The sequence below is a fragment of the Astyanax mexicanus genome, chromosome 6, assembly GCF_023375975.1.
Source record: "Astyanax mexicanus isolate ESR-SI-001 chromosome 6, AstMex3_surface, whole genome shotgun sequence".
NCBI lineage: Eukaryota > Metazoa > Chordata > Actinopteri > Characiformes > Acestrorhamphidae > Astyanax > Astyanax mexicanus.
Window position 1 is genome coordinate 25,778,372 of NC_064413.1, and position 25,832 is coordinate 25,804,203.

At 36.7% G+C, this 25,832-nt stretch overlaps 1 protein-coding gene across 7 annotated transcripts in view; it reads left to right on the forward strand.

Annotated features, from left to right (window-relative positions):
• The window catches only part of slc12a7b (solute carrier family 12 member 7b), an 80,620-nt gene that overhangs the window by 17,350 nt on the left and 37,438 nt on the right, over positions 1-25,832 (forward strand). Inside the window, exon 1 of one of the 7 annotated variants that reach the window (XM_007256915.4) lies at positions 3,878-4,229. The exons of 5 other annotated variants lie outside the window; for them this stretch is intronic. In XM_007256915.4, coding sequence (XP_007256977.3) covers positions 4,124-4,229 — 106 coding nt within the window. In that variant the 5' untranslated portion in view covers positions 3,878-4,123. Of the gene's footprint in view, positions 1-3,877; positions 4,230-16,706; positions 16,864-25,832 lie in introns of those variants that run through there. One more of the 7 variants, XM_007256918.4, reaches the window with a different exon arrangement.

Sequence of the window (25,832 nt, forward strand, 5' to 3'; positions counted from 1 at the left end):
CATTTTTGCCAAATACCTGCTTCACAATAAGTATACTGAGATCATAAGCCATTGGAAGTTATATTAGTGTTGACATTATTGTTTTAAACTGAGTATGTAATCAATAAGTAACATGTTGTTTTGGAAATGTGAGCCCTCTATATATGAATAGCTAAAGAATGCATTATGAATACATTTAATGTGTTTAAGTTAATGGACTTTTCTTTGTAAGAGAATTGTGCTGATAATCATTTGATAGGGAAACCATTTTAGGCCTCTTGAGATTAGCCTTAGAACAAAAATAATGGATTTAGTTTCTCTGCTGTTTCAGAAATAACAAAGACGAACCCTCGTTTATTGTTTGAGAAAACAAATTGTGGCAGAACAATAATGGGTGGATTTAAGCTGTGAACTTGTACAGTAAGTACTCGTTGTACAGCACAATCACACACTTATCAGTATTACAGATAGGCTGGGGAACACTTGGGGATCTGGCAACAGTGCTTGAGATTGACGACTAATCTGTTTGTATTTAACTTGCATAATACATTGAAGTCTTAAGTTCATGGGAAAATAAATTCAACACCACGACTGTGAGTCATAATAAAGCCACAGAATTCAACTAGAAGAAGTTAGGAATCTAAAAAATGTCTCCTCCTGAAAAAGAATGGGAAGTTGGGTGGGATGTTCTTAAGGCTGGCTCACTCTGTTCTCTGATTAAATTAGCGATGACTGATTTCTGGAATGTTGAGCACATAAGTGTTTTTTCTATCTGTGTGCAGATAAATGTGGTGCTTTGGTCCTCTGGCACTTATGGCATTTCAAGGTCATGAAAAGTCACCACAGCATTTTGCGTAATGTTGTGAACAGTACAGCTTCACCCACAACAACATCTATTAGAAAATAAAATTGTTTGAGTGAACAGAGGAAAGGCTATAAAGTTTTATATAAAGCTGTTTATTTCCATGGGCTGAGGACACAGTGGGCCTTTCATGTCAGCCCATCCCGTTAAATTGGCCAGCTCTGTATATTATTCCCTACCTAGTTAACCGACAGAGAGGGCTTTATATCTTATTTACAGCACAAGTTCACCACAAGAATTTGTTTTATAGCCAGACTGCAGCTTGAACACTAGTTGACAGACATGCACACAAGCATGGGTAACCTCATATTTGGGCCTCATCGCTACAGTTATAAACTCTACAAAGAAGATTTTATTTGCACAGATTTTCCAGCTCACTTACAATAGAAAATGTGTGACCACAATGAGAATCCTTTAAACTAAAATAAAACAAAACATTCTTATTTTCAGATTAACAATTGATGTATTTTGCACTAGAAGCATTAAGGTTTGGTACTAGATTTCTCTTGAGTTTTCCCAGCCATAACATAGATTTCTACAAATCCATGATTGACACACCCTGTTGTATGCATTTAAACAAGAACAGATCAGATTGTGATAAACTACAAGTAATATTGAATTTCATTCTGGTGATGTTAAAGAAATGGTTAACTCTTTGATAAGCAAAAAAAGTTTTTTGCTTTATTAAATATATATTTTTTAACAAATTAGATATTACTGCCAGGATAAACAACTTTGCAACTTTTTGCCCCTATCACTAGAATTGTAAGCCTTTTGGGAGCATTGGCTTAAAGTATTGTATTTGGGAATTCTGGGGGTGAACAGAGGTGGGCTATTTGACAAAAGTTTGCACTTGTTATCATGTTTCACCACACCCGAGTCAATTTCGCACTGAATATCTCCTTTAGAATCATTACCCCCAAAACCTTCACAATTGTCTATCGATTTTATAAAAGACAATGTTTTTTAACAATTTACTGAAACACCTGTCCTTTGGAAGCTCATAGATTTCATAGATAGAGCAGCTTGATATTGCCTCAACAGGGATCTTATTGTCTTACAATAGGCCCCTTCCAATCCAAAAAAATAAATTCTAAAACCCCTCTTAATTCAAGTACCTTTGATCAGACTGTGAATCTGAAGAAACCCTGTAAAATGAAGAATAAATTCTTATGGAATTGGAAATTCCATTACAGGCACTCTCAAGATGGCAAAAGACTACAAAATAATATCCAAGTGAGCACCGTAAGGAAATGAAAGGTGCATCGTAACACCCAGACTGTGCCCAGACAAAGCAAATCCTGACAACTCAGCATCAGAGTAAGAACAAGATTCATACAGAAAGTCAAAAAATACTAAAAATCCCTTTGAAGATGTACCAGTCAGTAATATTAAAAGCTCCATATACAACTGGCTTGTTTGTGGGGGTGGCTAGAAAGAAGCCATTACTGAGGAAAAAAAAAACACATCAAAGCACATCTGGCATTTGTCAGAAAGCAAAGGAGTGTCCAGCCTAAAGCTTTACCTTTCAGCACGACAGTGATCCCAAACACAAGGCCTTAGCAACTCAGGAGTGGTTGTTTAAGAATAGTGAATGTTTTATAGTGGCCAGGTCAGAGTTATTTTAAAGAAATCTAAATAAGACATATGCAAGCAGAGTTCTGATTGTTTAAGAGTTTATTGCTTTACAGTAAAGATACACTTAGGAACAATTTGTTTGTCATTTGTAATCCTGACATATCTAAAGTCAGTGAATCTTGTGTCCAGGAATAAGAATGAATTACCTAAAGCTGATACATTTACATTATGAAATAATGATGTTGGTTAGTGCTTATTGTCCCTGTAAATTAAATCAATGAATTCATGTAAAGGTAATTTAAGTAAGGAATTTGTGGTCAGAAATACAGAAACTTGTTTATTATATATAATCATAGTGTGTAATGTGTATTTACAACATAACTTTGCACATATAATGTCTTGGTGTTCCATTTTCTAAGCATTAACCCCCCATACTTGACATTTACTATACATTAAGGATTACTATTTAGTAGCTATATGTAAAGCATATTATACTGGTGGGAGAAAAAAGTCAGGAACTAATGGTGTTCTGTAGAGTTTAAAAGGTTAAGGCTCAGTCCTGTCTTGTTTTTGAATGCGTGCTTTACATGCTTCGATGGAGATGGAGATTTTGCAATATTTTCAGCCAGACTCAAGATTTTTATCATTCCGTTAAACTGATCCACCTCCATTGATTTGTTGCTCAGATCACTGAGATATAACAGCACTCCTGCTTAAAACCGTAGCTGCTGTTGAATAGTGTGTTCTCTAAATGGGTTTCTCCCAGTAAAGTAAACTTGTGGTATCTGCCTGTCGTGTGCACTGACCACATTCTCAAAAGAACATCACACCCTTCTCAACATTGCACTTAGACACACACACGTGTTTTCCCACTGCGCTTTGAAATGTCTAAAGCCGTTTTTGTAATACTGACGATTGCAATCCTGTTCTTGATTATTATCAGCACTGCCACTGACATCCGTAAATCCATATTTCACATATTCAGACCTCACTGCAGGGTATAAATAAACATTCTAAGTTCCAGAAACAGTGTTTCCTGAGCAGGGGTGTGATTGCAATATTGAAGTGCAGAAATGTGAGCGTATGGTATGTAGTCTCTGCTGTGGCTGGGAGGAGTCCATTTCTAAATGAGATCATGTTAAATGTGCTGTTGTAAAGTGGCAGCATGTAAAGTTCAATGCTGACACTCTTTGCTCCGCTTCAGGAAAAGGAACAGGCCCTTTGCAAGTCAAGCCCCTCTTCTATTGTTTGAAAAAGAGGAAATGGCTGGAGGCTCAGCTTAATCAATAGATCCTTTTATCTTTTGTTTCTCTGTCTGCCGAGGAGGTTCTGGCTGCTTCAGACAAGAGGAGCACACTGTCTTCACAACATATGTGTGTGTGTGTGTGTGTGTGTGTGTGTGTGAGAGAGAGAAAGTGCGCGTGGCCTATAGGGCGGGGTTGTTTGAGCTCCATATTTGGAGGACATCTGGTCACGTGGGCTACCGGTATCCAAGCAGAAGGGGTGAAATGGAGAACTTTCGAACCACCACCTCTTAGCGAAGCAACTCACGGGAAGAGAGGGAGTCTCAAAAAAAGACAGCAAAGCAAACAGGCAAGGGGCAAGACTGAAAGAGCGAGCGAGAGAGAGGGAGAGGCAGATAGAGAGGGAGAGACATAGATAAGGAGTAGGAGTTGTGCTGACTTGGAAGCACATGCTGAGAAAATGCCCACAAACTTCACTGTCGTCCCTGTGGGTGGCGACCAGAAGTCATCTCAAGAGGACAGAGGCGCTCACAATGTTCTGAAGGAGGAAGATGAAGAAGTTTCAGGTGAGAAAAGAAAGGTCTCAGAGGGTTCCTGGAATGTTCTGCTGGAATCTCTTGCCTTCTGTCTTTGTTAAACCTTGGCGTGTGCTTTTAAATAACTTCTGCTTGCTGGTTGTGCTTTTCCTTTCATGCACTTTCATTTTACCTACATATTAGAGAGACAAAGACTTGTAGGATCGCTCCTGTCTACTTATCTATTCTATACATGTGCTTTCTTCCACCATTATCTATTCTCCACTCAATGCCTTTGTCCTATCTTTATCAATGGCAGGCAGTACTAAACCCCTTGAACAGCTCTCGCTTGAACTGGAGGAGTGTAAACACTTCACAATGTATGAACACTCTGTTAATAAAGAAGCTAAGATTTTAAATTCATTATCACAATTTCACAACTTGGTCAATTAGTTAAGCAATAGCATCTCTTACGCTGAGTTTTTGTTGTGCACATAGAACGTACTGTACACAGTGTTTTCACAAAAGGTCATGGAGTTCATCTTTCAACAGAGTGCCAACTACTAACACACTCATTCGAGCCAGTGCTCCAAAACAGTGGTTGCTGTTATGTGTTTGTTTCATTGTTCCAATCTGTTCGTGTTAATTGCTACCATGGTGCGCAGTTATAGCTTGACTTTTATAGACTCGTTGAAGAGAAGCTGTGTCTCGAGGGTTACATAAGATTAACTGTCCAACAGGGTCCCGTGTTGTGCAACGTCTGTTTTTCTCCCCACCTCTGCAGTAACAGGAATCAGATGCTGGTCAGTTTTATTGATTGGAAAAGAAATGTTCTTCCTGTTGTGGTTCCCTTCAGTGGAAGTTGACTCCCCATCTGTCAGTCATCTTGACAATGAAGGTAGTGCTTTCCCTGTTCATCGTCTGTCCTTTAAAAGACGTTCAGACTCACTCTTTTCAGCTTCTCAGCTTCTTGACTTTGATCCTATTGATTCAAATCAAGGACTTTACCAAATAAAGCCGAACCCAAGCTCAATATCCACTGCTTTGCCAAAAATGGTCTCCGCAGAGACCAGGAGGATCCATCCCTTGCTTCCTCTCTGATTACATACTGCAGCAAAAAGCCGGGCATCTGTGTCAAATTATTTCTGAGCTCCACCCAAAGACGGACCTGAAATTAAATAACATGGTAACTGTAAACGCAGATCCAGCTCGCAGAGCAAAATCCCACTCGCGGCTTTGTCGGAGATATAGCTGTCGGTGTGTCGGGCCAAAGTAAACAGAGTATTGTTTACTTTTGAGGAAGAACGGGCCAATAAAAAGGCCACACAGCATAAACAGGTTGAATATCATGCCTTTGAAATACATGCCATTTTTTCACACTAGATTCCTCAGTACTTTACACAGATTATTTGATTAAATACGCTCTTTGTGTTTGCAGTGAACAGTAAAGCCAGATGTATCACTAATGATTTATGAAGATTTCTTTTATGTCTGGACATGCTGTTGTGCAACCATCAAAAAGATTCCCCACAGTCCAAGAGTGTTAGATTTGCAACTGTTTAAATTCCCTTTGGGTAAATGTTGTATCTTACATTTCAAAGCCTAATCAAAGTAAGGGTGCATTTCTAGACTGTTATTGCACAAAGCGCTGTCCCATTTCGTAAAGTTCATAAAAAAATCTTTTTGTTCTTTAAAGCAAGGTAAAAAGTGTCTTTTTAAGATGTGTACTGAAGGCTTAAGTGCATTGAAGGAGGACAAGAAGTGCTATATTGAGAAATGCTATTTAAATTTACAATGTTTAAACAAAAGGCATGCTTCACAATATTCTGATCTGACTTTCCACAATTACTATTAAAAGCTAACATACTAGTCAAGCTACAGCAATGAAATACAATAAAATAAATAAATAAATAAATAACTATGTTCATGGCCACTGCAGTAACACTAGACATTTACAGTTCACATTGCAAAAATAACAAAATAACATGGACTAAAGAACAACTGGAAATCTGGTCACCAAAAAATTCTCCCCTTTGCTGCCGTTAGCTGTGCATTAGCCTACATACCAAAATAAAAAATATATATAAAAAACAATGAATAAAAAGTGCTTATTATATCTGATAACTTGATACTAGTGCTGTACATTCAGTCATAGCAATGTTCAGTTAGCAGACTGGCTAGCTAATTGCTACCATAAACAGTAAAACAAGATCTATGTTCAGCTCCGCTCAGCTGAGTAGCTAACTCAATTACAACAAAGCAAAATACATTATCCCAGTGCATTACAGTGATGCACATTGAGTTTTGAAGTTTAACTGCTACAGTTTGGGCAGTGGGAGATTTGCCAGCTTTTTTCAGTTGATGAGGTAAATTGGTGATTAGCATGCTGGCTAACTTGGTTAAATAAACAGGAACATTTCACAAACAGAATAATGCAGACTCCTGACTGAATGGTGGAGCAGTCTTATTAATATATGTATATATAGAGAGGGAATGTTTGGGGAAGCAAACATTATGCATAGACACAAGTAACATTTTTTTAGTACACCAATGTTGAACTTAAAGTTGTGTTTACTTGTGCCAGAGGATGACAAGACAAAAATGCATCAGATCCTATGCATATCAGAAATTAGTAAAATATTTTACAAACAAATTATTTACTTATTTGTTTACCTTCTTTATAAGAGACACTTTTATTTATTTAAATATTTATTCTTTGTACTTCAAGTAAAAACTCAAAATAATGAATCCACTGATAGATTTTACATCTTGTCCTAAAGACAGAAAAGAACAATTATAACAGGTATGTTTAAGCAGAATAATTGTAATGTTAATGTTATACTGTTCTTGTAACAATATTATCATAGCATTGAGAATCTGGATCTGCTCTGTTCCGTGATGTTTTAGCAACTAAACATTCGGTTAGGCCACTCTTCCATGCTGCCATATGTTTCCTGTTTTTCACCTTTTCTCCTCGGTGTTGAGTCTGTAACAGTTTTGTAAGTGACCTTTGCCCTCACAGCCTCCCTCTTTGCCTGGTTATGCTGGCTGTTGCTGGTTCGTGTTTCTGTGTTTGTTATATTCAGTAATGTTTCTGTCTGTAATTGTCAGGTACAGTACTGTGTTATAGCTGCTCTGCTCTGTGTTCATAGCATTTAGCAGTCATTCTGAGTGAATTAACCGGTCTGTTGCGCTCTGCTGATGACCTCTCTGACTACATATTTGAGAGTGATTGTTTACAAACACCGCTTGAAGCTCTTAGACTTGCCCAGCCTGTCTTGTGGGATTTTTTCAGGTGTAGCACAGATGTAGTAAACTAGTACTAGAGGTCTGTATAAATGTCATGGCATGTCCAAAGGTATAAATATATTCATATAGTCATGTTTATTGTAATGTTTGATTGACTAAATTACCAAACACAGCCTTTAAACTGTGTTGTGTCAAATCTCACATTGCGTCAAGTTATGTCACAGCTCTAATTGATCTGCTTCTTTGTGTGTTCTTGCACTGTTAGATGAAAACTCAATAAGGCTAAATTTAAAAGCTCTTTTATGTATAGATTCCGAGTTAGACAACAAAAAACCACAACCAAGTTACTGTTTCAACTCTGTACAATAAACCCTTTAGGAAAATCTCATGTAACAGTGTGTATAGCATAAACCATGGCCTTTACCAAAGACAACAAATGAGAGCCCCTCAAAACAAACTGTTGGATTACATATTATATATAGTGATGTCTGTGTTGTAGACCCCAGACTACCCAATTTGCAGAGCACCAGCTGATTGACAAATACCTTCATTTTCTCACTGCAACAACTTGTGACAATGTGTACTCAAACGCTTAGCTGACAGCTAATATTTACATACATATAACACCTGCAAGATAATATAAAATGCAGGGTTTTTATCAATGCTTCATAGTAAAAGTATTTTTTTACTACTAAATTGTTCTAAATACGAATATATGTAATGAAAGTACAAATGAAAGTACGAAAGACCTTGCTTGAAGCATGATTATTATATGACCAAAATACATTTTTTTAAAATGACTCCACCTTTTTATTTTGGGGGAGCACCATTAGAGCTTTTGTGTGTTTATTCATAACATATACTATACATATACATGTTTTACATATTTGAAAAGCAACAATGATTCTAATGCCTATTGCTACTTACACAAATGTTGAAGAATACAGATATTTTCTAAACATTACATTTTAAATTGCTTTGAAATTTTAAATTATCTTCCGCTCTGCACTTTCTTCATACACTAACTTGCAGCTAAGATTATAGTATATTGGTTAAACTTTAAAATCTGTCATAGTATAAAATTACACCATAATATGCATAAAATCTGAGTAAAAGAACAGTTAACCAGTTTTAGTCAAACAGTGGGACCTAAAGTGGTCAGCGTTTAAACACAAAATTAAATGAGCCACTGTCTGCCACCAATCTTTACATGAAAACTCTTAATTTGGAGTAATACTCCAAATACAGTTTTATATACAGTATTGCAAATCAAAATATTGTGATACGTTGCTGTATCGATATTTTCTTACACCCCCATCACTGCCGTTTCTACATCTCTTACTTTAACTTCTGATTGCTTCTGTAAATTGCAACTAGGGAGGCATGACTAGATGCTCACATGCAAAACATTACAGAAAAATTGACCTTTTGTACTAATCATTGCACTAATGCACCACAATTGCTGTAAAGGCAGTACTTGGCAGGGGAGAGATGAGTCTCGTGTGCTGTGACCATGATGACCGGCCCGTGTTCCTGATTCCACTGGGTGTGCTCATGAATCACAGGCCTTCATGCGGCGTGACAAATTCACAATCATTTTCCTCCTCCAATTACTTGTGCAGGTCTTAGTCAAATCTGGTTTAATCATGTTTTGGGGAAATGGCAAGAAACACTCAAGCTACTATACCAAGTCCCTTGCTTTCCCAAAAATAATAACAGTACAACAGAATTGCATCTTCCTAAATCCCAGTTTGGAAAATTAGACTCAGAGCAGAAGGCCAGCCATGCCATGCCATGCCATAGAGAGGGTTAAGATCCTTGTTCAAGGACTCAGCAGTGGCAGCTTAGCAGACTTGGGTATTGAACCCACACCCCTTCGATTCATAACCCAGCGCTATAAACACTTAGCCACCCAAAACTGTCTGTCTTTTAATTTCTCATTACAGGCCTGGAGACATTAGAATAGCTGTGAGGTTCCTTTATGCCTGCACTACCATAGTTACATACTAGTGCAGTGTAGTTAGCCTAACAGAGTTGCACACAGTCAACTTCCTTTCCTGCCTTTTATGTATCGCTTCAGTATTTCTTGCAATTCTGCAGCTGTTTGTGTTTTGTAGCAATAAGGAAGTGAGGGCATTGTGGCAGTAAGAATAAGGTTTTAAAAGTACAGCAAAAACATGGATTGGACCTTCCAATCTGTCATTTTCACTGAGCATTCAAATGGTAGTAAGTTATTTCTTGTTTGGGAATGAAATCGTCAAATATGGTTGTACAACCCCACTATGAAGGTGATAAGTTGCACTATGTAAACTAATGGTGGCTTATTAGGGGTGCAGTGATACCTAGTATATGAACACTGTGGTGCTTTTTAATGTAACAAAATCAAATCACATTAAATAATATCCAAACATTCCAGCAATTGTTGTTCTAGTTCCTAGAGTTCTCCTAATTCTCCCAGAAAGACTCTAAAGACAAGCGCGTAATAGGAATATGTTAATCCTAAAGTTCATCTTAATCTTGATATTAGTATTAACAGTTATTGTATAAAATCTCAGGTGAAGGTCCCACTGTCAGCCCAGGTCTGTATTGTGGACCCTGGTAGATCTTGCTATATGTGGAAGGCAGGGATCAGAGTATGAGTGGGCGATATGGCCCTAAAATAATATCAGGATATTTCATATTATTTTCACGATAACGATACTTATGGCGATATGACAAAACACTGTATTAAAAAAAAATATTTTAAGAATACACTACTGCAATAAAATTAAAATTAGATTTTATTATTGTATATACAATATGATATGGCACACCTCTAACTAAGATATTTAAAATACTAGAATTTTATCGGATTTGTAACAGTCATTGATCCTGAATGTCATGATACTAATAATGCACTCCAAATATCTCCATATAATATCCAGGATTAAAATAAAAAAATGATACTGGACAGATGTAAATTTCTAGTAGATATATAAGTGGAAATGAGAACAGGATGAATTTTTCTTTTGCTAAAAACAGTAAAAAAGTACTACCTTACGATACAATACGATATGGCACACCTCTAGATCAGAGCCAACCCCAGGGTGGCTGGCAGAACAAATGGAGATGGTCGGGAGGAAGGAGGGGAAATGAAACAATGTATGAAATTGAATACTGTTTGTCAGTGGAGGTCTTATAAAGACAGATGGAACCTGATTGTGATTGGTTGAAGCATCCATTATAGTCTGCTGGTGGAACTTGCTAAAGAATTCACTTACACTGACTAACAAATTGTCAAGAACCTGATGATACAATACATATTACAATACAGGATTACAATTCAGTCTTTTGTGATATATTGCGATATTGAAGGTGATGTGATTTAATACAGCTAATTTAATCTGCAAATTATTAATAAAAAATGGTACTGTGATTTTGAGAATCAGTACAGTATATTGAAATGTATCACATTACTTGATATTAGTATATTTCTACACCCCTGCTGACTTAATAGGGATGGGTAATGTAAGTGCAGAGGGGTGGACAAGGCCGTGCAGCCACAAGTTAACGCAATAGCCACTAGCTGACGTGCTAGGTTCAACACAACAATGCAGTATGTTACAGTACTGTGTGTTATGATCTGTTCTAATGCCAGCTTTGGTTTTAAGTTTATTCCATTTATTATAGCCTGTTGTTGAATGTCAGTAATCAGAGAAATGACTGCATGTGCTGCTGCATTCTGTCACTGGTGGTGTCTGCGTCCAGTCCAAATGACTCCACACATTTGCATTGGTTTACACCATTAGCTCTCTCAGCACTATAAGCTGCTCCCCAGGGAGTGCTCCTGTCACATTGTGTCATACAGACACTGTGTCCGAGACCTCTTCTTGACCATAGCCTCCCACTATTTGACCATTGTGAAGAAATGTTTTGTGATGTTTCGGGAGAAGTATTTGTGCAAGTATTTCACAATCAGCACGTGCAGTAAAGCAAAGTGAGCGTGGGAAAGCTCTTCCTGGTACAAAGCTCTCTCCTTTTACATGTGGTTTCACAGTTCACACACCTACACCTTGTGGAGATGCAGCTCAGCTGACCTGGTGTTCAGCTGCATGTCTAGCAGTAATACGGTCTGATTCAGCTAACATTAGACAGAAGACAGATTGTTGAAGAGAAAGAAGAGCTACAGAATGTTAAACATGCCCACAGACTGACTATCAGATGGTGAACAGACAGACCTACAACAGTGTGCATTAAAGTGCTAGTCCAGTATTGGGAAATGCAGCCCACATAGGTGATGACACAAGCATGTGGCAAAGTTCTTTAGTATGTTCAGTGTATAACAGAACTGCAAGACTATGGGGAAACTTAGATTGTAATAGTTTTCTACTGTGCGATATATACAGCTCTGGAAAAAAACATATGATACCACCTAAAAATGATTTTTTTTGGATTTTATCAAATTGAAAACCTCTGAAATATAATTAAGAGGAAGATGGATGATCACAAGCCATCAAACCAAGCTGAACTGCTTGAATTTTTGCACCAGGAGTGGCATAAAGTTATCCAAAAGCAAAAGTGTGTATAACTGGTGAAGGAGAACATGCCAAGATGCATGAAAACTGTGATTAAAAAACAGGGCTATTCCACCAAATATTGATTTTTGAACTCTATGAATAGGAACTTGTTTTCTTTACATTATTTGAGGTCTGAAAGCTTTGCATCTTTTTGTTATTTCAGGCATTTTTCATTTTCTGCAAATACATGCTCTAAATGACAATATTTTTATTTGAAATTTGGGAGAAATGTTGTCTGTAGTTTATACAATAAAACTAAAATTTCATTTTACTCAAACATATACCTATAAATAGTAAAACCAGAGAAACTGATTTAGAAACTGAAGTGATCTCTTAACTTTTCCCAGAGCTGTATATATTGCTATATTTTTAAAAATCTGAAAGTTTTACTAAACATTGACAAAATTGATAAAACTCAATGATGAACCAACACACATTATTAATAAAGCACAAAATGTAAAGCACTAAATATATATAGAATTGGGAAAAAGTAATACTATTATCCTAATAGTTTGGACTGTATGCGAGTGCATGCACCAAATGATAAAAATGTGCCATAATACATATACAGGCTTATGATTCTGTTTGTAAGTTCAATGGAAGCTATGAATGTAAATTTATCACCCATGACACTTTCTGGCAGTGGGAGAGGTGTTTCTGACATGATAAGATGTGACTGTACTATTTATGGCTTGTGTGGTGAAGATAATGCCTTGGGAATGTCATTGGTTTGATGGCTACTCTACTTCAAACGAAAAATGAAAATGTAATTACTAGTACACTGCAAAAAAAAAATAAAAATAAAAAAAAAAAAATATATATATATATATATATATATATATATATATATATATAGTGAATGGAATCCTCCAAATGAGTCAAAATGCAATGTTTGGTCAAAAGTAATGGGATAACTGCTCATTCATACAACTTTTGTTGTGAGTACATTGTCTTTAATGTCTCTGCAATGTTTTTAGGATTTTAAGATTTTTGAATTAGCAAAGATATAATCTCACCTGAAGAATAGTAAGCAACATGACATTCAGTAAGCTGGTATGTTGTTGATATAAGACATTCTGTATGTTGCCAACCATAGAAAGATACTGGCAAGATGGCCTGTGTAGTCTGATACTGGTGTCTCTGCAATACTACGTATATGAGGTTTTAATGTGTGATGAAAGAAAAGGTGTGGAAATCTTCTTTGTCAAACAGTGGTTATTCATTCCTATACAGAGACACTTGATGAAAACGAGTTCAACTGTCCTCTGACAATAACAGGGTCATTGTACCTATCTGGCAGTTCAGTTGAAGCCATGCTGAATGTCTACCCTCTTGATGTGTTTTTGCTCAAGGGTCACTCAGATTAGGTCTGTGTGTGCAGCAAAGTGTGCTGTGTGCTTTTCACTGCATTTTGACCGTGAACCTCTGAAAGGTTATTAGCGAAAGGGAAATGTCTGTTCCAGCTGCTAACATCTCTGTTAAAATGTGAGCTCCTCTCTCTTCACTGTTTTTCTTAAAGACCTAATGGCTCGGAGCCATTGTGCTCTGCAAAGGTGAGAAGCACAGAGATCTGTGGGCTGAACAGACAGAACTGTGTGTCTTAGTGATGCCCTCTGGTGGAGAAAGGGTTTTAAGCCTTTGGTTAATATTATTCCCAGTGTCTGCAACCTTTTTTTCTTTTTAACCTGAATACATGATGTATTATTATTTTCCTATAAGAGAGGAGGAAGTTAAAGTGTATGTATGTATCCTGGGTCATCAGCATTGTCATGAGTTGCTTTGGAAATCACCAGAACTCACATGGAATTTGTATCAGCAAAAAAAAAATCCCACACACTCAGAGGAATAAATATACAGTGCTGTCTGATAACTAAGTGGTCCATGTTCCAGGTGGTCAACTCATCCTCTGGTTCATGCTGTTGCGATAATGATGATAATAAGCACAAGCCTGCACTGGCCTCCTTTTTAGTAGGTCTTGATAATCTTCAGTAAAGCAGAAATTGCTCTGTAAAAATGAGACTGTTTACACTTGTTTATAGATTATTGTCATTTGCTTTGTCCATAGCAGAAGTCACTAGGTATGGTCCATAAACCTACAGCTGTCACAACTATTTAATTTTGAGTGTTTCTTTAACCAGCACATGTTTTCTTGCCTTCACAGTCCTTGAAACTCACAGATCATTCATGCATGCATTGTAAATGTAACCCATACACTACTTGGCGAATTCAGTATGGCAGTAAATTATAATGCAAGTTGATATTCTGGACCTTACTTAATTTTAAAGAGGACACCTAACCTATAGTGTCACCACAGACAGTAAGCATTTTAAAGCATTTACCTGTATGTTCCTCCCACATATTGACTTAAATGTATAGGTGAGCAATATTCTATAAATGTTCATCCATCATTTTTGAAGTCATTTTTGCTATATTTTGACAGGCAGACAAAATGAATCAGTTTGTAGCAGATTCTTAAAAACTGCTAATTCTGTCCCGTACTACAGTAATGTATATTTAATATTCATATATCTGCTGCACTTTATCCAATTTAACAGGACTAATAACAAACATTCTAATGAAATGTGTGGTTATCAGTATTTATCATAATACAATAAAATGGTGTCATATTGCCTAGCCCTGCTTAATTACAATCGTAATAGAAGCCAATTTTCATTTGCTTCAGCATTGTATTGAGCCAAGTTGCTTTGTAAAGAAATAGTATGTATTAATTGTACCTTTAGAATACCAGCTAAAAAGCATTTTGATTGTTTACTAACTTATGATAGAAGTAGAATGGCCTCTCCCTTAGTTATTGCCAAAGAACGACTTCTACTGCACTAGCACTAGCATTATGGTGGAGCAGCACAAGACCACTCACGAGACATGTGAAATGCTGCGTAACACGAGTTATATTTGAGTAAAATACTGTAATGTTTTTCTTCTGCATCAGTAAAAATGGTTCTTTCACCTCTCTATACTTTATTAATTAATGAGGCGGAACTTAAAGCAAAATTTGTATTTACTTCAGCAGTGTAAGGAGAGTTTTTAAATATTGTTAAAAAGAGAATATTGATCTGATCTCCCATCCATGTTTAAATGCTAATTTTGGTCACTGTAAATGAAGCTTATTTAAGGTGGAAATTAAATCACTTTACAAAAAAGCTGACATCAAAACACACTTTTCTGGCTGAATTCCAAATACATCTTTGATCCGTATATAGTGAACTGTACACTCATAACAGTACAATGTCTATATGATGTATATTGTTCTGTTTAGATTCAATGAATTGATTACTTGCATAGTACACTACATATGGTAAAGTGTGTAAATTGGGATGAAACGTCTGTGCATTTTTCCTTCCTTACGATGTGTTGATGTAATTTTTTTATCAGGTTCTATTATCCCATACAGGGCTAGCATGCTCATGCAAGCACTTTAGAATAGGTGTGAACAAAATATTTACAAAAACAGAGGAAATTTTCTAAATATTATTAAAAAAAAAAAAAAACGGTGCCATGTAATGAAATTTTAGATTTTTCAAAATCCGAGAAAACTGAAAGATGAAAGATGAAGATGAATTATTAAATTAATGAATGAAGGTATGGTTCATCAGTGCCACCAACTACCAAAAGCCCTACATCATTGACTCTTCTAGATTACTGCCTTGCCTGAACCCAACCCAGCAGACAAACCCCTCCTCCCCACCCCAGTGTGCATAGTTATATAAGCCACGCTTCTTTTTACCTGGAGGCTTTAGCGGCTTACAGCATCACAGAATACAACACAGCTGACATTTAACCAACTGGTGCTGGCACCCTCCAGCCTCAGCCATGGACCCACCAAGTGAATTGCTGCTAATAGAGATGCATTGAAGTTAATTTGAGGACACACAGTAACTAAAGGAATCCTGATAGCCAGAATTACCCGTATAAGCTTTCATGAAGCTAGTGGCGGTGCGTTTGGAGAACTGGCCCAGTTTAGGGATCATGCGGTGGGTTGAATCCTAGATGCTGAGTACAAGTAAATGTATAGACGCACTCCATTTATAGGCCTTCCTTTACTTCCGTATACGTAGACCTGCTGCCTGCCTTCCCAGTGTTTTATAAAAAGGACAGGATTTGGCTAATCTGGTTATGTGATTACTGCCCAGTTCACATGCTATGGAACAGGTCATTATTGACCACTGGTCTGAGTGTAGGTTTGACTTTGGACTTCTATCAAAGCAATAAAACCAAAGTGATGCTTTTCTGTGTTTCCTTTTGTCCCTGACTTAATGTAAAAGATTATGAGCTACAAGCCCATAATCTAGCACTGCCATATTAGATATCTGCTTAACGGGGAAATTGCCTGACATCTGTGTGACCCGTAGCAAATCCTGGGTGGGCTGGGTTTCGCTCGTCCTTATTAAACGACATTAAACATTAAATTTTTTTCACTCTTGATATTCAGCGGTCAGAGTGGACAGGGACTTCCAGCATCACATGAGATGAGGCATATGTACTCTATATGAAATAGATTAGTTTCAACGACATTTTTTCTGATGGGGAACGCTGTACATACTGGTAGGTGAACAGCTGCGCATCTCTCTCTTTCTCTCTCTCTCTCCCTCTATCTCTCTCTCTGACCCCCCCACCCCTTGCTCCTCCTCCTGTGGTAGTGGCGATGTTCAGGGATCAGCAGTTAATGTGTGGTTGGCGTCTGGCAGCCAGTGTCACAATAGCTGATCTTCAGAGCACAGGCTAGCCTAGCCTAGTGCCATCCTCACCTCAGGCATAAGGCAGACCCCCACTCAGCTGCTCTCCAGGGACCCCTGGCAGCCCCGACCTAAGCCCTCTCCACTCCATCAGCATGGAGCAGGGAGAGAGCTCCCGCCGGCAGGGTAAGTGACTGGGGGTCAGGCTCTGATCTATGGATCCTGGTGGATGCTTACAGTGCTGCCTCCACAGGAGGTTTAAGGAAGATTTGTTCTTGATCCGGATTCGCATTGGTTCCGTTAAGGAGTGTACTTGACTTATTTCTATTTTTTATTTAGAGTTTTATTGTGCAGATTTTTGTAGTTCTTTAAATACGATGTATTTTAACTTGCATAAGAAGGCCTTGTGTAAGTGTTCTGTCTAATCAAGTCTTTAAAGTTCAGTCCCGATTCAGTGTATACAAGCTGTGGATTTGTTTTAACTGGCTTGATCAAAGTTGGATAAAAGACTTGAATTGACTTCCACCCCTCCTTCACCTCCACTGCTACCTTTCATTAACACTTCCTGTCTGTTCCTCTCCCTGTCTTGCACTGTAGCGAAACATAGCCTAGGTGTGCTAGGCAGCTTATAGATGGAGCTTACTTAGCAGGTATAAATAGAGCACACGGTTATTTATTGCCCTAGAGAGTGAGAGAGAGACACAAGGTGCTTAATAATGATGCTTTAATTTCAGCTGCTAGTGGCCTTTGTTAGGTTATATACTTGTATAGGAACATGTTGTATACTAACCTTGTTAAAACCCTAGGATTATTATTGGGTTATTTTAATAATACCATATAAACTTGTAAGAATTATTTGGAAACTGTTTAGTTTAGAATGTTTTAAAAGGAGTCCCACAAGGCTCAATTTTAGGGCTTCTGAAATTGATTTATTGAAGAATTGTAATAATAAGAGTATAGAGTAGGCTTCTTACAATAACCATTAATTTGGTTAAATATTGTCTCAGAAATAATTGCGATAAATTATGTTAGTTATTTTAAGAACGTTTCATGCCACTTTATATGATAACAATACAATACAATAATACGAAATATTAGAGCTGTGAACTTTTAGTTATTAAATATGTTAAGGCATTTAATCCTGAATATTCTAAGAAATTAAACATTAACAAATTATAAATAGTGTTTCTGGTAATGGGCTCTTCTCACTTATTAAACACACTGGGCTATATTAAGGTCACTAAAATGATTAAGGTTATGTCCAAATATTGTATGCTAAGTCGATTTATTGCGTATTGCATATTGACGTATCCCAACAGGCCGAGTGTACTGTAATTCTGGTCCTAATTACAGTGTTTAAGGCATTAAAGGGGCTCTTCTCAGTTATAAAGAAGATTGATTGCTCTGCTTAGAGTTCTTCTTTTTTCTTCTGCTAATCTATATGAGAATCATCTCTGACCGGGGAAGGTGTACAGATTGCTGTACTGGTCAGAAGAGGAGAAAATGACAGTGGGGTTCAGAAGGGCACGTTGTTTATTCATATGACCAAATAAAGCTGACTTGTGCTTCTGGGCAAAAACAAATTGATGGAGAAGGCTTTGCACACTTAGCACTCATGCAAAGTCACAGCCAGCCCAGAGTGCGCCAGCAGAGGTCAAGTAATAGGCCAGCTTCAAGGACTCCGCTGCAAGCTCGGCACGACGTGAGCCTAAAGAGAACTTCAGGTACACCTGCAGTCATTCATCACTGAGGCAGGCTGCAACCCCCAGCCATTTCGGCTGTAATGAGGCCAGTGCGGCTCCACGGACGGGTGGAGCACTGCTGTAAATCAAAGAAGGCCGCGTGCAGCTGTCAAGACAAGTGATTGTTCAAAGCTGTGCAGGCTGTATGATTTCTAAAGGCAAACTTGTTTTTTTACACGGAATTATGGTGCTTACTAAATGTGATTGATGTGTATAGAGAACTCGGGGTGGCATGATCCCACTTTTCTTATCCAGCACTGATACTGCAACTATCTGACTATAGTGGCACTAGTCTAATACTCTGTTTTTTCCCCCACTGAAACTAAAAGGACTTGACGATACAGTACATATCATGATATAGGTGTTACAATTCAATATATTCCAATATTGAGTATATACTGTAAGCAAGACATCAAATTTTAGTCATAGTATAAAGAACACACTTGCATATGTACCAATCTAGTAAAAGAAAATTGTACTTATTATGCGGTCTAAATAGTGGGCTATTATAACAAAGTTTGAAAACAACACAAAATTAACCACAGTCTGACCTATCCTCACATGTAAACTGTAAACTGTTAATTAAAAATCAATACTGTGCTTTTAAAAATGTATACAGTACTGAAAAACAAAATATTGTGATATTTTGATATATCAATATAAGCTGTCAGTAGTGCATTTGTCAGAATGCACTTTGATTAACACAGCCATCTAAATAGCATTATGCTTAAACTGCAAAGCAAATATTATGCATCCTTGTAAAGCCTAGAATACTAGCATGTAGGCTTGTAGTCACATACAGGCTCTGGTTCTAGAAGTTAAGCATTTATGTGATAGTTCATAGATAGCTCATAGATCATATCGGATTATCCTTTTTTTTTTCTTACAATATTTGATAAAATGGCTAAACGTTTTGGCTATCACAACACACCCCTATACAGAACTTCTAAAATGCTCAAGTGGCTCTTTGTGTGGCAAAAATGACCTGTAAAGTAACAAAAAATGTTTTTGCCATTGTTACACACTAAATGACCCCATACAGTATGCCTTTTTAGTACTATTATTTTTGCTTTAAGTGCATATTGCTTGCAGGCTGTTTGACCTGTCTTGTTGGTAGGTTCTCATCTCGGTCTATGGTTGAGAGAATGTCCTTCCACTGTAATATAGAGAGGTAGTGACAGACGAATATTCAGATGAGAAATCTCTCTAACCTTTCTAACCCTTCTTAGCATTATCCTAATGTGGGCTAATGTCATTTTAATCAAGAAGTAGTGGTTGTTAATCACAGTTCACTGGCTATTGGAGCCCATCATTGTGGTGATGGATTCTGTATGCTTATTTTCTGCTGTTTTGTACATTAATATTTAAAGGATTCCCAAAATATGTACATTATTTTGTAGCACAAATTGTTTTTTTTTTATCAATCATCATACATCATACATTACTGAAATAAATATATGAGATGAGGTTTTCATCACTGTTGATTTATATTGGGCAAGTTTGAATGGATATTTGAACTTCTTGTTAGAGGACTATCTTGATGTCCTGAATGAGGATGTTGGCAAGAGCAAAGTGTGTTGATTGTGGAATAGATTAGAATAATGTAAGCCGGGCACAAACAGTACTGCATCTTCCCTGACCAAATGAGGCTTGGTGGTAATTGTGGTAGGTGATGCTAAATCTGTCTGCTGTCCTCCAGACATGGTAAGGTGAATTATGTGGACTTGATCAAAATGAACTCTTAACGAGTAGTGAGTAGTGAATAGGCCTATCACAATAATCATTGTTGATGACTTTGGCAGGTGCTACTAAAGATCTCTGCTGTCCTCCGCACTTGGTAAGGGAAATAATGTGGACTGAATCCAAGTTAAACCTTTGTAACTAATATAAAGATCACTTGCTGTGAATAAGTTGCATACAAGTAAGTGTATTGCTCTGAACCCTTCCTAGAATACACCTAATACACCTGCCTGGATGCTTCCGGAAACCGATACCTGCTTATCCAGCATTTTCTCTGAAATCAAGGGTATTCGTATAGAATTCACCCCGTATTTGTTGCAGTCGCAGTCTCTTAACTTCAAGTAAGGCTTCACACCAAATGTTAGAACACTTGATGTGAGAACTTTATTGCGTACAGCCTTAAATGCACAACTGAGGTCAGGTAGAGATGTTAAATGCTACTCCAATTCATCCCAAGGGTACTTCATGGAGCTTCATGCTTGTTATTGTGATTAGTCACCTTTGCCTACACCTTGGGTTTCACCCTATATGATCCTGCATTACTGGACGTGTAGTAGAGGTAGAGAAGTAGAATTAAGGTAGAAAGTATAATTAAATAAAAAAAACTGATGACAAACTATGAAACTGCTTAAAAACTATACTTTGCCTTTTCAGTTTTCCTTGGCTATGTGGGAGCCATTCAGCTTAAGTCATTTACCAGTATACACTACTGGACTGAGTCTGCAGTCCTCACACACTATTGAATTCTCACTCCAGCTTGACCGACAACAAATATGCAGACTAGTGCAAACTGACTAATTCACTACAAACTCACTAGTGTTTTTCTTGGGAAATTGTGTAAGCAGTGTGTACAGTTGAACACCCATGTCAGCAATGGGTGCACCTTAAATTAGTCATTTAATTCACTTTTATGGGGTTATACATACAACGTATCAGAAACAGCAATGGGCCTTCATGAATAGAAAAAGCCATTTTAATCAGTTAGAAGTTTTACAAGATCCTTTCTTTTTGATTTTGCCTTTAAAAAAAGGGTAGCAGATGCTGTCCATTGGTGTTGTGTTTGCATTAATCAGGACACATTTGTAATATTTAAGCTGAAATGATGTGTGTTGCCTCAGTTAATTTGTTTGTGATATTAACGGGATCATGGTAGGTTACTCAGGTTAAATAAGTCCCCAGATATGTGGTAGTTAGCACTGTTACATTACATTAACAAATACATTTGTGTGAACCATGTAGCCTTAATGGTGTGCTGTTATGTTTCAGACTTAGTCTATCACAACCAGGGTTATCTACAGTATCTGTAGGGATGTTCAGATCCATTTCTTTTGCCCTCAGAGTACCTTGCTGATCTGGGGTTTGTGTTTCTATAAATAATGCAGCCAGTCAGTTTAGGTAAGATGTGCTACTAATTCATACTAAAGTAAAATCACTTTTTTAATAAACAGTTTAGATATTGTGTAATGGGTTATTATAGTTTGGCAGCCTAGCTTTTTAAATCCACTACTTCATAATGTGTTTAATATTTTATAATGCAGACTGATTGACCATTCTGCTCCCAATTACTTAAAAACACATCAGTGAAATCATTTTATACAGGGTTCATAAAGACATGAAAAATCTTGAAAAGTCATTGAATTTGAAAATAGCAATTTCCTGGCCTGGATAAGTTTTGGAAAAATAAAGATACCCAGAACATTTTGGAAAAGTCATGGAAATTTAATCTACAAATCTTTGTGTTTTAGTTTATCGATGGAAAAAATCAGCTCAGACTTAATTCAGTAATTTAGCCCTACACAATGGAACTCTCAGGATCTGACACACATTATATTATTAAAGATTGTATGTTAACATTTTTATCAGATTTATTTAAGGCCTACTATAATCGATTTTAATCATGGTTTTAGTCAATTTGTTGTGTTATTGTATGGTCATTAAAATTTGCCTTGAAGGCATGGAAAAAATCATGGAAATGTATTGGTTAAAAAGTGTATGAACCCTGTTTATATGTGTGTAGTATTTCACTCTGGACTGATAGTTGTTGTTTCTTGTGGACTACAGATATGAAACATGTTTAATAGTGTTGTAAATGCTATATGATTTACCTTTTTTAAGAGATAGTGTGCATTGGCCTACACCTCTTGGTATTAATTACACTATAAATTACATTTTTCTTTTAAACTTCTGAACTCATAGTTATAGTTGAATTTTTATTTTTCGCCTGACATGATCGATAAGGGAATGAGTTTCACAGTGCCCACACCCTATACAACTGTCTTACATGTACATGATTTTATTAGCAATGTACTGCAACAAGTAGATATGATAATACTAGTGCTTTGCTAGGACACAGTGGTAAAAAACTAACTTACTAACTAACTAATCTGAACTTAAATCGCAGATACCCAATCCATTAAAATATGCCTGGATCAGCTGGATCCACTGGATTTAACCATGTTGACCCAGTGTGAACTCAGTTACTCAATAAAAAATTCCTAGAATAAAATGTACTTTTCTGTTACTCTGTAAACATTATTGGTAATTAAAAAATTCCTTGATGATCTTTTTTCTTAAACTGAATTAACTTACTGCTCTTTTTTATAGTTAGAAATAAAGCCTAATAAATAACACTATTGTTAAAGTACTGTAGTTCTGTCTGTTGTAAAAGCTTAGATTCTACATGCCCAATAATGGAAATGTATATCTTTATATCTTTAGTGTGACAGCAAAGCACATCATAGACACGTTCACCCACATTTAGCAGGCTATTAAATTCTCCACAAGAGGGCGCTGTTCATACTAAAATAATTTACCACTTTCCATATTTCTGTTCAAAAAATATAACCATTAACAAAAAAATTGTACTGATGTTGTATGTAACCTCCTTTCCTGACCTCATACATTTTTCTGTCCACTTAATGAATGTCCTTTCTTTTACCCTCTCATTTCTTTTGGCCAGCTTTGCAGGGTGCTCCTTCAGTGGGCAGTGGAGAATTATTGTATACCACTATGCAGGCCTGAATAAGCGAGTGTGACGGAAGCAGTGATGCAAGCCTGTTGGTAATCTAGGTCATTGTCCTCTTCCTGGTAAATGAAAGTGGATCATGTCTCGTGGGAAAATGCCATACTGTCGCCTGTACCCCCCACAACATCCCCTTTATCCCACAGAGCGTTTAATGGCTGGGGAGCAGTAATGTGAAATTATACCTCTCTTCATTTGAGTGTAAGACATTTTATTATTGTGAGATAGCTGTAATTATGCTGAATGTGAAATTATTATAGTTCAGATAGTGATCTAATAAAGATTACAGTTTCCTTGTATCATTTTATTTGCTCCCTTAGATTTGAATGAACCACTGACCCGAGTCACATAATATTACACACATCACCTACTTAGTATCAGCCCTGTGAGGTTATTTACTATCTTTCGGTCTTACAGTTACTCAGTATGCACCCACGCTGGAGAAAGTCAGCAGGAAATGTCTAATTGAATTTAAATCTCTACGTGGTGTGAAAGTAAAGAGTCCCAAGGGCCAGAATTAGACTCTGTCCGTCAGAGCATTAAGTTCTGTTAAAAGAGGATTTGGTAACGCATGGATTTGTACTAATTAATAGCTACTGAATGAAATTCAGCAGAGCCTTTTATCATAGTCTATAAATGATAAATAATAATATCTTGTATAAAAAAATAAAATGCTTGTACAGTGTGATCGACAGATTCATGGAAAGTTGCCACCCTGCTTTGAAGCTTTCTCTTCTTCTGTTGCTGGCAGTGGTGTTGGAAGGGCACGTGAGCTTGCCCGGTCACTACATGACTTAAGCTGAGAGCCTTTGCCTCTTTTCCTCGAAAACAATAAAGAAGTAGAAGTCAAGGTGGCCCAGGGTCAAGAAGTTCTTTATTATGACTGGAAAAGTGGTCTCAGATTTGAACTGTGCATGTTTTAAATTTTGGGTACTTTATATTTTTACTTTGTATGGTTATTTGGTACACTGTATATCTTTATTTAACTGGGACAGTCCACTCTAATCATTGGTCATTAATAGGAATGTTCCAGATTTATTGAAATTGATCATTTTAAATTGCTTTATTTATTTATTTAGTCACATATTTAGTCACTACTCACACACATATTTGTTATTCACAAATGGTAAACAGGGCAGTGTTTTACACAGTGCCACATGCATAATGCCAAGATATCATTCTTTATGAGAAAGATAAATTAATTGTGTTTGCAGCTTTTTCAACCAATGTACTTCCATTTTCAATTATTATTTATTCAATATTTATTCAATATACATTGTCGTATGTGATATGACCTCAAATCAATATTACAAGTAATGGAAAATTTTATATGAATCATTTTTCAATAGACATTTATTTATTAAAAATTATTAAGATCCAGTTTATTTTCTGTTCATTGCCCAGCTGTGATACTAGGTTTTAAATAGTAACACTGTATGTAAAATGTGTGTAAAAATGTTTTTTAACTATTGTGTATATGTTGTCATAAACAGAAAAACATTTCCTAAAAGGACTGGGTGGGCTTACCATGAGATTTGGGGCCCTTAGTATTTCATTTGATTGAATACTGTAAATGTAATCATCAAATCATATTGTTAAATGTGTTCATACAATGATGCACTGCCTGGCCAAAAAGAGAATTGCTACCAAAAATAAAGGTCACACACTCAAATATTTTGTTGGACCACCTTTAGCTTTGATAGCGGTATGCATTCACTGTGGCATTTCTTTGATAAGCTTCTGCAATATCACAAGATTTATTTCTATCCAGTATTGCATTACTTTTTTCACCAAGATCTTGCAGCATTGATGATGGTAGAGTCTGACAGCTACACAAAGTCTTCTCCAGCACATCCCTAAGATTCTCAATGGAGTTAAGGTCTGGACTTTGTAACGCAATTCTCAGTTATTATCTGGACAGTGGTCTTGGTTCTTTTCTGTACAAATATATATACAAATATAAAAACCTTAGCTTTGCATGCTGCTCTATTAAGTGTCCTTCATGGCCTCCAGGGGAATTACAGTTGGATGCCAGAATGTTGTACGGGTGCTTTAAACACTGTAGTAAAGTGTGGCCTGCAGATATTAAACAGACTACTGAATTATAGCAGAAATGTTGATTATAATTATTTTGGTCAATACTGAAATTATTGAACATGAACACTTTAAACATATTTACTTGTAAAGTAAAAAAAAAAACGATGTAATTAAATAAAAAGATAATACAATTTATAATACAATTTATTATAAATAAAAGGGGTGCACTGGACCTATGATATAAGACTTGAAAGCTAGAAGGCCATTGGTCCTATTTACACCTGGTTATCTGATCACTTAAACCACTTCAGGAGTTGATCTGAGACACATTTAAGACACAGGTTACAGCAGTGTAAACACATCTGTCTCTCCGAGACACATTCAACAACCAGAACTCATCATCCGACATAGCAATCAGATTTCAGCCTACCTAACTGGAGAAATAGTGTAAATACATGCAGACAAAATCAATCTAGATACTTGTCACGTGAAGTTCCCAGGTGTGAACAGGGACATTGTTAAGTAAATCTGGCAAAGTCATTGTTTTATATTGATTATCTATTGTTCATAGTATGTTTGAAGCCGAAATCAATGAATTGCCCTCTTCTGAGACA